General features: G+C 33.0%; 1 protein-coding gene across 1 annotated transcript; it reads right to left on the minus strand.

Moving 5' to 3' along the window:
* Positions 1-2,363: 2,363 nt before the first annotated feature.
* Positions 2,364-7,308, minus strand: LOC139506151 (cytochrome P450 26A1-like; the record flags this gene model as incomplete). Its single annotated transcript, XM_071295376.1, has 4 exons — positions 2,364-2,907; positions 3,334-3,756; positions 4,091-4,588; positions 7,249-7,308. Coding segments are annotated over 4 exons (1,311 nt in total), but the record flags the coding sequence as incomplete, so codon positions are not given.
* Between the last annotated feature and the right edge of the window lie 8,843 nt (positions 7,309-16,151).

The following is a 16,151-nucleotide window of genomic DNA, read 5'->3' on the forward strand; positions in this document are numbered from 1 at the left end:
TGTCCGTTTACCTTACTGATATTGTTATATACATATAATACACACATTCATTGATCTACAATGTCGATAACTGTATCTTGGTATTGCACAAGGTCGTGTTTTTCTCTGACTGTTTATGACGTCTTTCACTAAATCCATTGGATGTTGGATGTGTACTATTTGACAATTGAGTCTTAGATGCATGATTTTTTTGTATTAGTTGTCAGTGGCATTGAACTAGCTGTCAGTAACTGTGATTACTCTCAGATCTGTACTTAGTGTCTTTTTGTTGTTGGGATGTACAAGTATCCGGCCACGCCCACCTGTATTTGTATCCATCTGATGATTGAAGCCTTTTTCAACGGATTTTCATATAGTTCGTTCATATGTTGTACTGTTACACCACTGTCCTAGGTTATGAGAGTTGGGATCCCGCTTACATGTACAACCCCTTCACATTCTCTATTTATATGCCTGTCCAAAGTCAGGAGCTTGTAATTCAGTGGTTGTCGTTTGTTTATGTGTTAAATATTTGTTTTTCGTTCTTTTTTTGTACATAAATAAGGCCGTAAGTTTTCTCGTTTGAATTGTTTTACATTGTCATTCCGGGCCTTTTATAGCTGACTGTACGGTAAAGGGCTTTTCTCATTGTTGAAGGCTGTACAGTGACCTATAGTTGTAAATGTCTATATCATTTTGGTCTCTTGTGGAGAGTTGTCCCATTGGCAATCATACCACATCTTCTTTTTTATATTGAAATGGACACGTTTTGGGGGTTGGACTTGTTTGTTTGGGGCGTTTATACAAATGACACGCTTTGTCGCCCTTTTACAACTAGATGTTTTTTTTCAGTTCAGTGACTTTGTGTGGACAAGTATTGGGAAGGACACGTTTCTGAGTGTTACAAATATCTTTATAAATAAACTCATCATAGATACCAGGACTCAAATTTTACACTTACGCAAGATACGCATTTCGCAAAGGCCAAATAAATAACGAAGTTGAAGAGCATTGAGGAACCAAAGTTTCTCATATAAAATAATTTAATCAGAGATTATATGTCTCCTATGGTATGTTTATGCTTTTTATGATTTTGAGGACTTGGAAGATTATTTTTAAGTAATAGGACTATACGCTTGTAAAATGTATTCACTTATTTCGAATTTATTTATAACATTGAAATTTCGTATGTTCAGTAATTTCGTCTTTTTAACGTCTTTATAGCAACTTTTAAAGTTTTTTTGTTTTTTTTTACTAGTTGAATGTTACATTGGTGGAAGGCTGTACATAACAGAAACGATTTAAAAAAGATTAGAAAGTCAGTTTTTACCAAATTTATCGTTGCTGAACTCAAATCGTTACTTGTGGAATTTCAACTTTCATCTTCTATACATATTAAACGGCTTTGTTTGCGGTGCCATAGAAAATTACCTTATAAACTCATGGTAGTTTTTTTTTAATCACGAAAGATGAATACGTAAAAGTATGAAATCCCGCTCACCAAATAACATCATTATTAAAATCACGATTTCATAAGAGTGGCTTTATCGAATGTTTTAGTATGTCACCCTGAGGTGACTTACTGTTACGTAACATTACAACTTGTTTAAAGTTATTGGAAATTACTTATGTAATATGTCCCGACTATGTGTCCGGAAAATAACCCCACACAATAAACATTCAACGTCATGATTAACCCGAATAATTCAGTCCCTCCCCGTAATCGATCTCTCCTACTTGATGTAGTAAGCGGAATATAACGACTGAATTATTCGGGTTACGTCATGATGAAATTTTAAAAAAAGATTAAATTATCGTACATATATAAATTATTAATTCTAAGCTGTGTTCTTACAAATACCTTCAGGTTAACGTTAATCAGAGGAACTTGTGTTGCTATTAAAGCAGCTTGACCATTTTGTTCATTGCACACATTTTTGTTTACTTTATAACAATTAAAAAAAATAATAGCATCAAGAAGTTAACTCTGACTATTGCCATTTACATTTAAATTCAGTATAAACATATCTTGTAAACAAAGAAAATAAGTTCAGCAACAGTAGAAGTTATTGAATATCAATAGAGAGATCATATTGCATACATGCCAACTTTTCAAAATGCCAATGGGGTTTTACGTGAAAGATGGTTCTTATAGTTCTACAAAACCTTCAAGGGGGCCTTCAAATATATTCTAATGTGTTTTTTTTTGTTTCTTCGTGCTTTAACAAGCTCATAGCCATTGTTAAATTAATTGTTTTCTTTAAAATAGTGGACAAAGTTGCTCATACAAAATTTCCACTTGGGAGCCTCCATGGGGGAATAAAAAAAGAACCAAATACACTGTATAATGACGAATGTATCACAGCATAATAAAAAAAAAACTGTTTCATTTCATGTTTTACTAAGCATTTTTCATTTATTTACAAAAAAAACAAATACGTAATTACATCATACATGTAATGAACGTGTACACAAATGCAGGCATGCATACAAAAACAATAAATAAATAAACCTGAGATAACAAATACAAACTTGAGCGCATTTCATTGTGGATTTCTCAAACACCGGGTAATTGACTTGTCATGTTTATTTTCAATTCTAGTCTTTTCTTGTAAATTGTGCAGGTAAATCACCAGCGGGATGAGGAACTGGTATTATTTTCATCTTTGGATTGATATTCGGTATTGTCCATTGACAAGATCGCACAATTTCAAGAGTAAATATTTTCAGAATAAGTAACGCGAACTGTTTCCCTGCACAACCTCTTCTACCACCTCCAAATGCCACAAAATGTTCATTATCACGTCTTTGCAAAGATTCCCAACGATCGGGGTCGAATTCATCTGGATTTAAAACCAATTCGTTACCAAGTTCATGCGTGTCTCTAATGCTATAAGCAACTGTCCAGCCTTTCGGAATTTGGTATCCCTGAAAAAAAAGGATTTATTCAATTAAGATTTTTATTTATAATAGCATGTTATATAAACTTATTTTGCGACATTATTATTGAAATTAAACAAAGCTAAAAAGAAAAACAAATAATAGTTGTTTACTAGTTATTGCCTTTGATACCATATTTGCTTTCATGATTTTTTTAAATTAAGTCTATACAAATATGTATATTTTTTCTTCCTAATTGGACAGTGCTTTCTTCAGTTGTAACGACAGCGTTTTTAATTATAAACGTTTTTTTTTGTTTCCTTTAAAAAATTATGATTCCTATGAATGCCATTTGTATCTTGACTTTAAAAATGTTGATACAAAAGTGAACTATGTATAATGTTAATAAAATCTGTGCTTAGTAGAGTGATATATATTTGTTAATACATGTATCCATATAACAGATGCACTTACGTCGATTTCAAATGTTTTAAGGACCTTTCTGTAACCTCCTCCAATAGGTGGTGTAATTCGGATAGCTTCCTTCACAACGTTGTTTAAATATTTCATTTTGTTTAAAGTTTCAAAGTTAAGATCGCCATAATTACTGTGACTCATTCCAAAAGATTTTAGTTCTTCCATAAATTTGCTCACAACATCTTTGTTTTTGGTCAATTGCAGAATGATAGTTACTGTTGCGCTTGCTGTAGTTTCATGACCAGCAAACAGAAGTTCCAGTCCAACGTCCTTAATTTCTGTCACTGAAAGTCTGCCTGTACCTGACATATCCATCAGAAGACTGAGTGCGTCTTGGAAGGCATCACAAGAGCCACGTTTTTCTTTCTTTTGAATACATTCTCCTATTTTATTTAGCAAAATAGTTCTTGCTTTGAGACCCTAAAATACACAATATTTATCGTTTACTAGCAGTCTAAGAACATTATTTATTCTTTAAAGTCAATTTATATCGAATTTAAGAGATCACTTAATACATTGACATAAGAGACAGTGATAGTCTCATGTTTTCTTTGTGGAGATTTTCAAAATCGTATATCACGTTATATGTGAAATATATATAGACAAACAGAGCACGTATAATTCATTCATACTTCAGGTTTAAACACCTCCATATTTTTCTGATAAATCTTGTGACGTATTATATAATCGCCTCTCATACTGGCAATGGTATCAATAAAAACGCGCTTTTTTAATTAATATTTAGCTTATTTACCTTGTAAAGTCCAAGTCCAGGAATCTGCATCGGTAAACTGAACAAATTTGATAGGAAAGTATCAAAATGACCTAATAACTCAGTTTTTTCGACTTTGTTCATTTTAATACCAAGAAGTACTCTGCATGCAATTTCAAATGTCAGACTTTTGAATTCTTGATGTGTAAGGATGTTTTCTTGTGTACACCAGTGTTCAATGCAGTCTTTAGTTATACTTTGAATAACTTGAGTGTATTCCTCTAATGCTGTATTACTAAAAGCTTTGAAAAGTGCCTTTTTTCTGAGATTATGGATATTGCCACTTGAACCTGTCAGACTTCCATCCCCAAGTAGTAGTTTGGTACTTGTAGGCCATTGAGCAGTCACAAGATCATTTTCACCAGCCAAAATTCTTTTCACATTCTGTACTCCAATTACACGGATAGTTGGTTTCCCTAACAAATGAGTTTTATATACTGTACCAAATTTTTCTCGTCTTTTATCAAAAAATGCTTTGCCCTGAAAAAAAATAATGCCTCTATTAATGCTTTTTAAAAATTAAATAAGTATGGCTCTCTTATCTGATACAAACATATCCTATACAGTATCGGCTGGCAATGCAAATAAAAAGTAAAGAAGTATTTAAAATGATGACTCATTTATATAACATATAAAGAGCATAGCACTGCTAAGTATCGGCTCGCAATGCAAGCACAAAGTAAAGAATAACATACGTATGGGTCTTTTACTGCATGCAGATAACGAACATATTACTGTTCAGTGTCAGCTCGCAATGCAAGCACGAAGTAAAGATACATAAGTATGGCTCTTTTACTGTATGCATATAACGGGCATATTACTGTTCAGTATTTTCTCCCAATGTAAGATCGAAGTAAAGAAACATATAAGTATGGCTCTTTTAACCGAGGCATGTATATAACAAGCATATTACTGTTCAGTATCGGCTCCCAATGCAAGCACGAAGTCAAAAGTATAAGTATGGCTCTTTTACTGTATGTATTAAACAAGCATATTACTGTTCAGTATCGGCTCCGAATGCAAGCACGAAGTCAAAAGTATAAGTATGGCTCTTTTACTGTATGTATATAACACCCATATTACTGTTCAGTATCGGCTCCCAATGCAAATGCAAGCACGAAGTCAAAAGTATAAGTATGACTCTTTTACTGTATGTATATAACAAGCATATTACTGTTCAGTATCGGCTCCCAATGCAAGCACGAAGTCAAAAGTATAAGTATGGCTCTTTTACTGTATGCATATAACAATAAAATTGAGAAAGGAAATGGTGAATATGTCAAAGCGACAACCACCCGACCATAGAGCAAACAACAGCCGAAGGCAACCAATGGATCTTCAATGTAGCGAGAATTCCCGCACCCGTAGGTGTCCCTCAGCTGGCCCCTAAAATATGCATAATAGTACAGTGATAATGGACGTCATACTAAACTCCGAATTATACAAAAGAAACTAAAATTTAAAATCATACAAGACTAACAAAGGCCAGAGGCTCCTGACTTGGGACAGGCGCAAAATTGCGGCGGGGTTAAACATGTTTATGAGATCTCAACCCTCCCCCTATACCTCTAGCCAATGTAGAAAAGTAAAACAATAACAATACGCACATTAAAATTCAGTTCAAGAGAAGTCCGAGTCTGATGTCAAAAGATGTAACAAAAGAAAATAAATAAAATGACAATAATACATAAATAACAACAGACTACTAGCAGTTAACTGACATGCCAGCTCCAGACCTCAATTAAACTGATTGAAAGATTATGTCTTCATCATATGAATATCAGGTACAATCCCTCCCGTTAGGGGTTTAGTATCATACTATCATAAAATATATGAGAAGAACATAACCCGTGTCATGCCAACAACTGTTTTTTTAGAAATAAATGTGTTTAGTTCCGATGCAAAGACCCTATCAGTGAATCAATGTTAAAGCCAAAATATGCAATCTTTAATGACCTGACAACAGTATCGTAACTATATCCCCTTTTAATAAGTCTATTTAAAGGTTTTGTTAGTTTCTGAGGAGAATACTGACATTTTTGTGCTTTATAAAGAATATTTCCACCCATCTGAACAGAAGGCTCTTTTACTGTATGCATATAACAAGCATATTACTGTTCAGTATCGGCTCCCAATGCAAGCACGAAGTCAAAAGTATAAGTATGGCTCTTTTACTGTATGTATATAACAAGCATATTACTGTTCAGTATCGGCTCCCAATGCAAGCACGAAGTCAAAAGTATAAGTATGGCTCTTTTACTGTATGCATATAACAAGCATATTACTGTTCAGTATCGGCTCCCAATGCAAGCACGAAGTCAAAAGTATAAGTATGGCTCTTTTACTGTATGCATATAACAAGCATATTACTGTTCAGTATCGGCTCCCAATGCAAGCACGAAGTCAAAAGTATAAGTATGGCTCTTTTACTGTATGCATATAACAAGCATATTACTGTTCAGTATCGGCTCCCAATGCAAGCACGAAGTCAAAAGTATAAGTATGGCTCTTTTACTGTATGTATATAACAAGCATATTACTGTTCAGTATCGGCTCCCAATGCAAGCACGAAGTCAAAAGTATAAGTATGGCTCTTTTACTGTATGCATATAACAAGCATATTACTGTTCAGTATCGGCTCCCAATGCAAGCACGAAGTCAAAAGTATAAGTATGGCTCTTTTACTGTATGTATATAACAAGCATATTACTGTTCAGTATCGGCTCCCAATGCAAGCACGAAGTCAAAAGTATAAGTATGGCTCTTTTACTGTATGCATATAACAAGCATATTACTGTTCAGTATCGGCTCCCAATGCAAGCACGAAGTCATAAGTATAAGTATGGCTCTTTTACTGTATGTATATAACGAGCATATTACTGTTCAGTATCGACTCCCAATGCAAGCACGAAGTAAAGAAACATATACGTATTGCTCTTTTAACTGAGGCATGTTTATAACGAACATATCACTGTTTTATATCGGCTGACAATGCAAGCAAAATGAAAATAATGACTCTTTTACCTGAAAAATATCCATATTTAATTGTCGGGAATGCAAATTATACGTTTTCTACTCTTTTTTTCTGCAATAAAACACATAATTTAATACTTTTCGCAGTTGGATTGAACTCAAATTACCTGAATTAAGAATCCAAGAGTTTCTCCGAACACAGGGAATCCATAACCTCCCGGTGGAGAGGCAGGTTTGATTTAGAATCCCTCTGGTAGTCATTATAAACCTCCCACAAATGGCAACATATAACCGTCAGTAGAACAGGGGTTATAAGAGGTATTAACAATTCCTTAATTAGCCATACAAGCGCCACCTGAACAAAAACTCTGAAAAAAAAGAGATAAAATTATAATTTTTTTTCTCAATTTCTGGAGAAACGAGGAAAATATTTCACACGCAAAACGTGATATGGAACAACACCTAATACTGCTAATAAAAATTGGAAATGTAAACTAATAAAAACGAAATGTTTGTTAAATTACATAACATTTACACAAGAAATTAATCCATATAATACAATACCATTTCATATCCGATTTAGATGACCTCGCTTCGGGACAACTTAGATTAGGATTTAATTCTATAAATATAAGTTGCTTAAACGGCATTTTTCAATCTTTCAGGGTGCAATCTAAACCAATTTTCTTTTTTCTCTGCTTTGATTTATTAAATAAACATGTATTGGAATTAAGTCCTTATAAATACTATTTTTCTTCATATCAAGCACATTACATTTTGATAAAAGATAACTTACACAGTAGTAAAAGTGTTGAATTCTTCAATAACTCCGTTATTTTCTGTTAAACTGCTACAATTTGGCGGAATCAGGCATTCCATATTGTATCTAATTAATAAAGAGGAATCGGTCATATCACGTTTATTAGTTTTCAACTTTTAAATAACAAAAGTGGTTCTACGAGAGTATTTATATTATGTGGAGGTGTTTTGTACAATTGACCATTGGGGACCAAACTAGACATGTGCTAACGTAATCAATGACACATGAATGGGTGGAGCCTAACAGGAATGACCACTTGAATGACCAACATGTTAAAAGGTCAAACAGTAATCAAAAGTGCACGATCATTCATTGATGCGTTTTCTTATTATTTTTTCTATGTTTGAATAAAATTTAATAAAGAAAGAATTTAGAATAAGTTTATCTAGCTACTTGATGGCATTTATAGATATTATAGTCAGACTTTGTGAAACTCTTGTTGTTGGTTCAAGTATGTCACAATTTTCTTCTTTAATTGTTTCTTATTGTTGAAGGCCTATAATTGCTTACATCCACTTCATTTTAACTTTGGTGGATAGTTGGCTTGTTCATGACACGACATTTCCTTATTTTTTATATTTTGAAATGTAAATATAAAGTTAAATTCTCTTAAACATGCCTCAAACTTTTTAACTTTTTAATATAAATATACCATTCAAGTGTTTTTCTGATGGGTATATATATGTATGAAATTGACATTGACGCTGCTTCTACATCAGACTTAGAACTAAAGATTTTAAATTTACGATTTCGTATCACTACAAATAAGATTCTATTTCATACATTTTCCACTACATCCTGTTGTCAGTTTCCGATGAAAATAAATATTTTTTACTATGTTTGGTTGAAATGAAAGGAAAAATACGAACACTGCATGTGGTTCTAACTGAATTGATTGTGCATCAAAAATTTATCTTTAGTCAAATTGGTCTCAACAACTTTTTCCTTATAAAACTAGATGCTCTTGAGAGCATAAGTCGCTCATCTTGGTCTATATGCATATTCGACAAAGGACACTCTCTAACATTGTAGACGAAAACATTAATTATGACAAAAATATCTGTTCAGTTGTTGATCTTGTATTGCTAACTTTTTAGTCTGTTTAGTGTCTCTCTTTATACCCTCTTTAGTTCTTGTTCAAAACACAAAAAAGGTAAAACATCTTCATTTAAGGGCAATCCTAAAAACAGTGACGGTCACTAACTTAATTAGTTAAAAATTATGCAAAATTTGACATGTTACATGTAGTAGATCTTGCCTTGCTGATTATTTTTTTTGATTTACAGTGTCTATTTATCTATAATTATTTTTATCATATAGGGAAAAACGAAAAAAAAAAATTGGTAAAAATAGCCATCAAAAGGCAATTATAACTCAAAAGAGGAATCTTTGGGCGATTTCTGTCATGTTGTCCTAAATGTAGATCTTGTCAAGCCTGTTGATCATGGTTGCTTATTTAAGTTTCTATTTATCTATTATATTTTAAGAGATATGGCCCAAACGCTCAAAATTGGTAAACATCGTCATCAAATGCATTAAATCTAATAAGGAGTCAACTGACGATTTCGATCATCAGGCATTTTTGTAGAACTTGTCTTGTTGATCATGCATGTTTGCGTTTTAAAGTTTCTCTCTATCTATAATAGATTTCAAGATAAGAGACAAAAATGAAAAAAAATGGTAAAATTTGTCATTTAAAGGCAGTAACTCCTATACAAAAAAAGTCGTCTGACAGTTTTGACGTGTATGGACTCAAAATTTTTAACATATTTGACCTGTCGGAATTTCCCTTTTTGTAACGATTTTCAAAATAGTAATTTTACCCCTTTGTTATATTTTTTGCCATGTCGGACATCTTGATTTGCTATCGGGATCACCGGACACATTTTTTGAACTAGACAGCACAATGATGAATGTAGCCAAGTTTAGTTTCAGGGGAGAAGAGTTTTGTAAAAGATAACGGACGACAGACGACAACGGACGCCTAGTGATGAGAAAAGCTAAAAAAAAAAAATCAAATGACGAAAGATTCCAGAGAGATATTCAAATTCATTAGTCTAAGACGAACTGACAACGCCATGGTTATAAACGAAAACCAACAAAAGACAGTCATAAATTAGTATTGTACTTCAATTGGGATTTTCCGTGAATTTATTTCTATACTAGGTTCTAGTTGGAAGGGGGGGGGGTCGATTTCCGACCCATTCTTTTGGTTTTCTTAACATTCGTAATAGAATGTAATGGCATGTAAGACACATGTTATAGAGTTTGGGGAAAACCACTAGTATATATATATGACGTATGTTTTACAGCGATGAAATTACGACAAAGGATATAACCAAATGTAAAATACCGAATGATATATGTTTGCTCGTCATTATTAACAATTGTATGAATACTCGCGTCATCAACATGATAAAAGTCAAACCTTGATCACAAAACATCCTTAATTGTTAATTTAGAAAAATTCGAGAAAGCAATCATTTAAATACAAGATCAAAACTAAAAAAAGAAAACATGATTGAATAAATGAAACATGACTCAAAATCTTGTCTTAGGCAAAATTAAGGTTACATTATGAAAATAAAAAAAATGTGGTTGAATTGCTAATGAATATCTTTCAACTGAAGACCTTATGACATAGAATTTATCTACTTCACCTTACGATCTTAAGCAATGAGCAAACCCATACCACATAGCAAGTTAAAAATGGCAAATGTAAAAAATGAAAACAACATTTTATAAATTAAATTAGTCCGAATCGTTTTTCTGGATTAACCTTCATCAGTTTCGCTCAAAGTCGAATATTTTTATAACATTTCAAATGAGAAACTAACGGCTTTGAGTAATGTAGTTCACCAATATTAGCAGCTAGAGTTATTATGTTGTACTGTATTACATCGGTTATGACTGGTGTGTTATTAAAACCATGAACAACATACATAAGAAATCATGCGAATAAAGGAAGTGCATAATAATAGATTCATCGATTTTGACTTATCCAACAAATATAGCAACATACAGGTTTTGAATACACATACTGTCAGACCCTCCGTATAATTCTAGTTTTCTGACGTTTTTCAAATTTCATAATTCTTCAAACGAATAGAATCTTAGGTACACCAATATTCAAACAATCGGAACCAGCTGTTATCTTATAATATTTCAAGACGGCATGTATACATTCTGAAATTAATAGCTTTGCATCGTGATGTGCATCTTCGCTAGCCAAGGGTTACGATCCACTCCCGCTCTCTTCACGAGAGCGGGAGTGGATCGTAACCCTTGGCTAGCGAAGATGCGTGATGTGAAACAATACACAACTGTGATATAAGTAGGAGGTTTACGCTGCTAGCTGTAAAACCAGGTTTAACCCAGATTATTTAGTCCGGGATATGACAATAGTTTTCCAGTCGTTCTGTTGGTTGATACCGTCGATCGTGTGATTTGAAGATTTTATCTTAGAAATCATCTTGGTTTAGGTAATTTTTTTCATATGATTTTGCTTATATACCTACACGAACGTAATGCTACATTATATGGTCCATGGACAGTTATCGTCCTTTGCAATTCGAATTTAGTCGATCCCTTATGTCAGCGTTGTATATAACTTGCACTTTTTTTTAATACACTTTCAATATGTATAAGGCCGTACCTTGACCTATAATGGTTTACTATTATAAATTGTTACTTGGATGGAGAGTTGTGTCATTGACACTCATAACACATCTTCCAATATTTATATGTTAAAAAAAAATTGGGTGCTGAATCTTTATGTAGGTCATTTTGGTTTAGTTAAAAAATCAGTATGTCTGAAAATGTCTAACTGAATTTTAGACCCCCTTAACATTGTGTTGTTCATATTTTAAGTTAGAACTGGTAGAATTTTCTATTCTTTTGATATTATTTGTCCAAATAGTAGTAGACTACACTGTAAAAATAATTTTGAGATAGAGCAGATGCGATTTTTTTAAATTTTAATTTATTGTCTAAAAGAAGTGCACTACGAAATAAATGTTTTCTAGCCTTTTCAATTTCAAAAATACAATCAAGGCTTATTTTTATGTAGACGAAACGCGCGTCTGGCGTATAAAATTATAATCCTGGTACTTTTGATAACTATTTACAGTAAGCTCGACTCGAAGGTTGTTTTACAGGGTTTTCTACTTTAATGTATCAGTGAATTATCAATGTTCCATTCAACTATTACAGCAGCCAACCCAGTTTGTATCCGATTATTTGTTTTATAATTCCTTAGGTCTACGCAAAAAAGGAAATTGAGATACATTTGTATCTAACATCTTTTAATTCGGGTTAATTTTATGATTTATGAACGTTTTAACCCGAGGAGATCCAACCCGAAATAAAATTCCACCCTGTTTTAGGTGTAAAGTATCTTAAACGAAATTTCCAATTTATGCTTCACCATAGCATACCCTCAGTAAGTTGTTTCTGGGTAAAAGATGTAATTATGTACAGCTTCTCATTGGGTGTTGGCAATGTTAATTTCGAATTGGATTTGACTTAACCTTAATCCCAACGAAGTTGGCCTTGAACGGCTTCAAAAACCCAACCCCCTGCTTTGTTTATTGCAAGCGACTCATTAAAATATGAGTTAAAAAGTCAAATTTAGCTTTTCGTTTTAAATTAAATGTTATTATTGCTTAATACGATAAGGTTTTTAAGATGATTGATTCAGTGTCTGTTCTTATTGGTTTTTTTTATGAATATTATTAAAAGATTATTATTCCCATTGTTGTTCTTGTTTCTAAATAGTACACATAGATACATGTACATCTTTTTAATTTTAACTTTTAAGTTTACCAAAAATGTACCACAAAGCGTACATTGCTAAAGTTGAATGCAACAGATCTAAAGTTGAATGCAACAGATAAAGTGAATGTAATTAAGTGAGGGGTCCGATATTTACAACTGAATCAGTATGTATATGAACGTTTTACTTTTCAAGACTTAAGACTCCAGAGTGATTCGAAAGTTCACAATGTAAACCGCGTGTGTGTACCAGTGACCTTAGAACATAGTAAACATTCTTGTTATGATCTTTCGTGAAAACAATTTTTCTCCTTTAGGTATTTACAATAATAGAAACATAAGTACACAACATTAAATTTATCATTATAAGTATAAATAAAATTAGCCGTGACCGCAGTATGACATTAGAAAACTTAAATGGACCACTATGAACAATAATCAATTGCATAAGCGGCCCTGATTACCGGGACACGGTGAGGTCACAGGAATTTTACAATGGCCTCACCGCACGCTGTTTCAGGTCAAATAGTAATTTAAAAGGACTAAAGTATTTAAAATATTTTGTTCCCATTGGAGATATTTCATTCATAAACCATGTTACTACGAGTATAAGAATCGTAACAGATGGTTGAACTGAATGAAAGCCATTTGACTTTTGTTAAAAGGACACCCGTTGTAAGACTACACTGCACCCTTAACAGAGGAACAAAAGCGTAAAGAACGAACATTTCTTGCAGAACATCCCACTAACCACATCCGGACTAATTAAATTTAGCTATAAATGATTCACAAAATCAATGATGATCTTTGATAATGACATACCAGTATATTCATATGTATATTCACCGGGTGGTATATTAGACGACTTTCTCGTTTTTAAAAATGAAATTTACCAAATATATACTTTGAGATAAGAAAATGTAATAATGTATTTGGTGTTAAGGATTAAAATTAAAAAGCTGTAATCTATACTATTAAACGAGAAGACCTCATTTTGGGTGTCGCTTCTCTTCTTTCCACAATAAATTAATCATCATGCCTCTGTGTCCTATGGGTTCAGTGCATAATCGCATTTGTCATCCATTCATATGATTATTCAGATTGAGTTATTTTGGGTGAAAAACGAGAAAAAAGACGTCCGGATATGTTTCCGTCATTGGGCGAAATTTTAAGTCAGATTAAACTTCCGGTTTGCGTTTTTCTGTATACTTTGAACATACATTAATACTACGAATACAGTGTATTTTCTGTCTTATATCCGTCATTGGACGAAATTTAAATCAGATTAGACCTCCGGTTTGCATTTTTCTTTTTACTTTGAAACAAATACATATTCTACGAATAAAGTGTATTTTCTGTCTGATATCATTTTCAAGTTTACTATCCACGGCAGTCACAAGGTTTATTTAATAGGTCTGAATAATATATCAATGACCGCTGTGGATCAATTATTAAACTGAGAATTGACTGTAAAACGAAAATACACTTTCAGGACGACTGGAGCGGGTGTTTTTAAGATCGAAATTTCAGGATTGACCATTTCGGGATCCGGGATTTCTTTTTTTCGAATTTCGGGATGTCGAGATATTTAATTTGTATAATAAATTCAGAACCTCGGGATTTCATGTTTTTAAGCCCGGGATATTGGGATCAGGGCCCCTCCGAAGTGGCGGATCCAGAAATGTTCATACGCAGGGGCCCGTTGACTGCCTAAGAAGGGGTCCGCTCCGGTCATGCTTCAGTGATTCCCTATATAAGCAACCAATTATTTTTCAGAAAAGGGGGGGGGGGCGGGCTCCCTAAATCCGCCTCTGCCCCGATCCCCCCTTTAATGAATGTTCATAATATACAGATAAGCGCTAAAATTATTCATGTGTCATTAAAATAAATAGAGAACAAAAAAAAATTTGTGGAAGAAGGAGGAGCCGGGCTAGAAAAACAGTTATCCTGTCCCAAATTACCTATGACTTTTGATACCTTTTCTGAAATTCTCAAGTCGCTAAATGTTTTACAAAAAAAGAAGATGTGGTATTATGAATGCCAATGAGACAGCTCCCCACAAGAGACCAAAATGACACAAATTAACATTTAAAGGTCACCTTACGGCCTTCAACAATAAGCAAAAGCCGATACTGCATAGTCTGATATAAAAGGCCCCGAAATGACAATGTAAAACAATTCAAATGAGAAAATTAACAGCCTTATTTATGTACAAAAAATGAACGAAAAACAAATATCACTGAACCACTGAATTACAGGCTCCTGACTGGAATGTTCATAATACATGTACACTAAATGTATGTTAATAATGACATTAATAGAAAACAAAAAATAGGAATTTTGGAAATAAAGGAGGAGGGTTAATAAAAAAACATTTTCCTGTCCCCAAGTACCTATGACTTTTGATACTTTTCCTGAGATTCTGAAGTCATTATAAATCTTTTACAAAATTCTGCCTACAACACTTTATATTCTCTCAAATACGCTCTGAATGCCCGCGATTTCGCGGGTGTGTTCTAGTATAAATTAAAGGCTCATCTTTTCAAATAAAATCGATAGGTTGCAGGCATTTTTACTAGATTTTACCTTCGAATTAGATAACTTGTTTATTTACTGACGTATGTAATCGGAATCAATGAATACTTATTTTAACAATTGAACGAAAAGAAAGGAAACATATTATTCTTATGATAATGTTACTTTGCCCTAAGCTCACTTGATTTGTATTTTTTACCTAGTTTTTTCTCTTTCTAAATTGGTCAAATTTTGCCTCTGGACATAGAAATGTACAATACTGACATGTTATCATTTCCCGACTGTTATACTTGAAGAAACGACGTCCATCTCCCCATAATTTACATTAATTACTTGCTTTGAACATTTATTCTTGATTCTTGAAGTTGTGTTGCCTGCACTGAGATGTAATTATATATAAAAACACGTTTCCTTATAAATTATACAGATTCTTTTAAAGCAATCTTATCTTCCTTATCGTCCATAATATGCATCTGAGATTTGAACAGCGAACTTGTATTTCATTAAGGCGAAAATATAAATTTAAGATCCACATTTTATTTTGCTCCTGAAATCTTAATTGCTGCTATGTACATTAAAGATGTTTTTACAACATGAACCTTCATGGCTTTAGATACTGTCGTACAATAAATTTTGTTTTAATGTGGTTTTAAATAAATCAAAACCGGGTTTTTTATTCTCGTTTTTAGCTAACCTGACATATATCTTTATTCTCATAAAGCCAATGCATTACATCGGTACAGAGATAACAAATACAACAATAAATATTTACAATATGTACAAAACAAGCGAGAGAGGTTACAAAAGTTACAAGCCAGGAGTACAAACACTAGTATTTATATTTTTTATAAAAGAACAAAGGGTAAAATGAAATATATTATCATCCCTTGGCGTCTGTTATCCGTTGTCCGTTTTACAAAGTTCTTCTCTTCGAAAATTACT

The sequence above is a fragment of the Mytilus edulis genome, unplaced genomic scaffold (genome assembly GCF_963676685.1).
Source record: "Mytilus edulis unplaced genomic scaffold, xbMytEdul2.2 SCAFFOLD_1257, whole genome shotgun sequence".
NCBI lineage: Eukaryota > Metazoa > Mollusca > Bivalvia > Mytilida > Mytilidae > Mytilus > Mytilus edulis.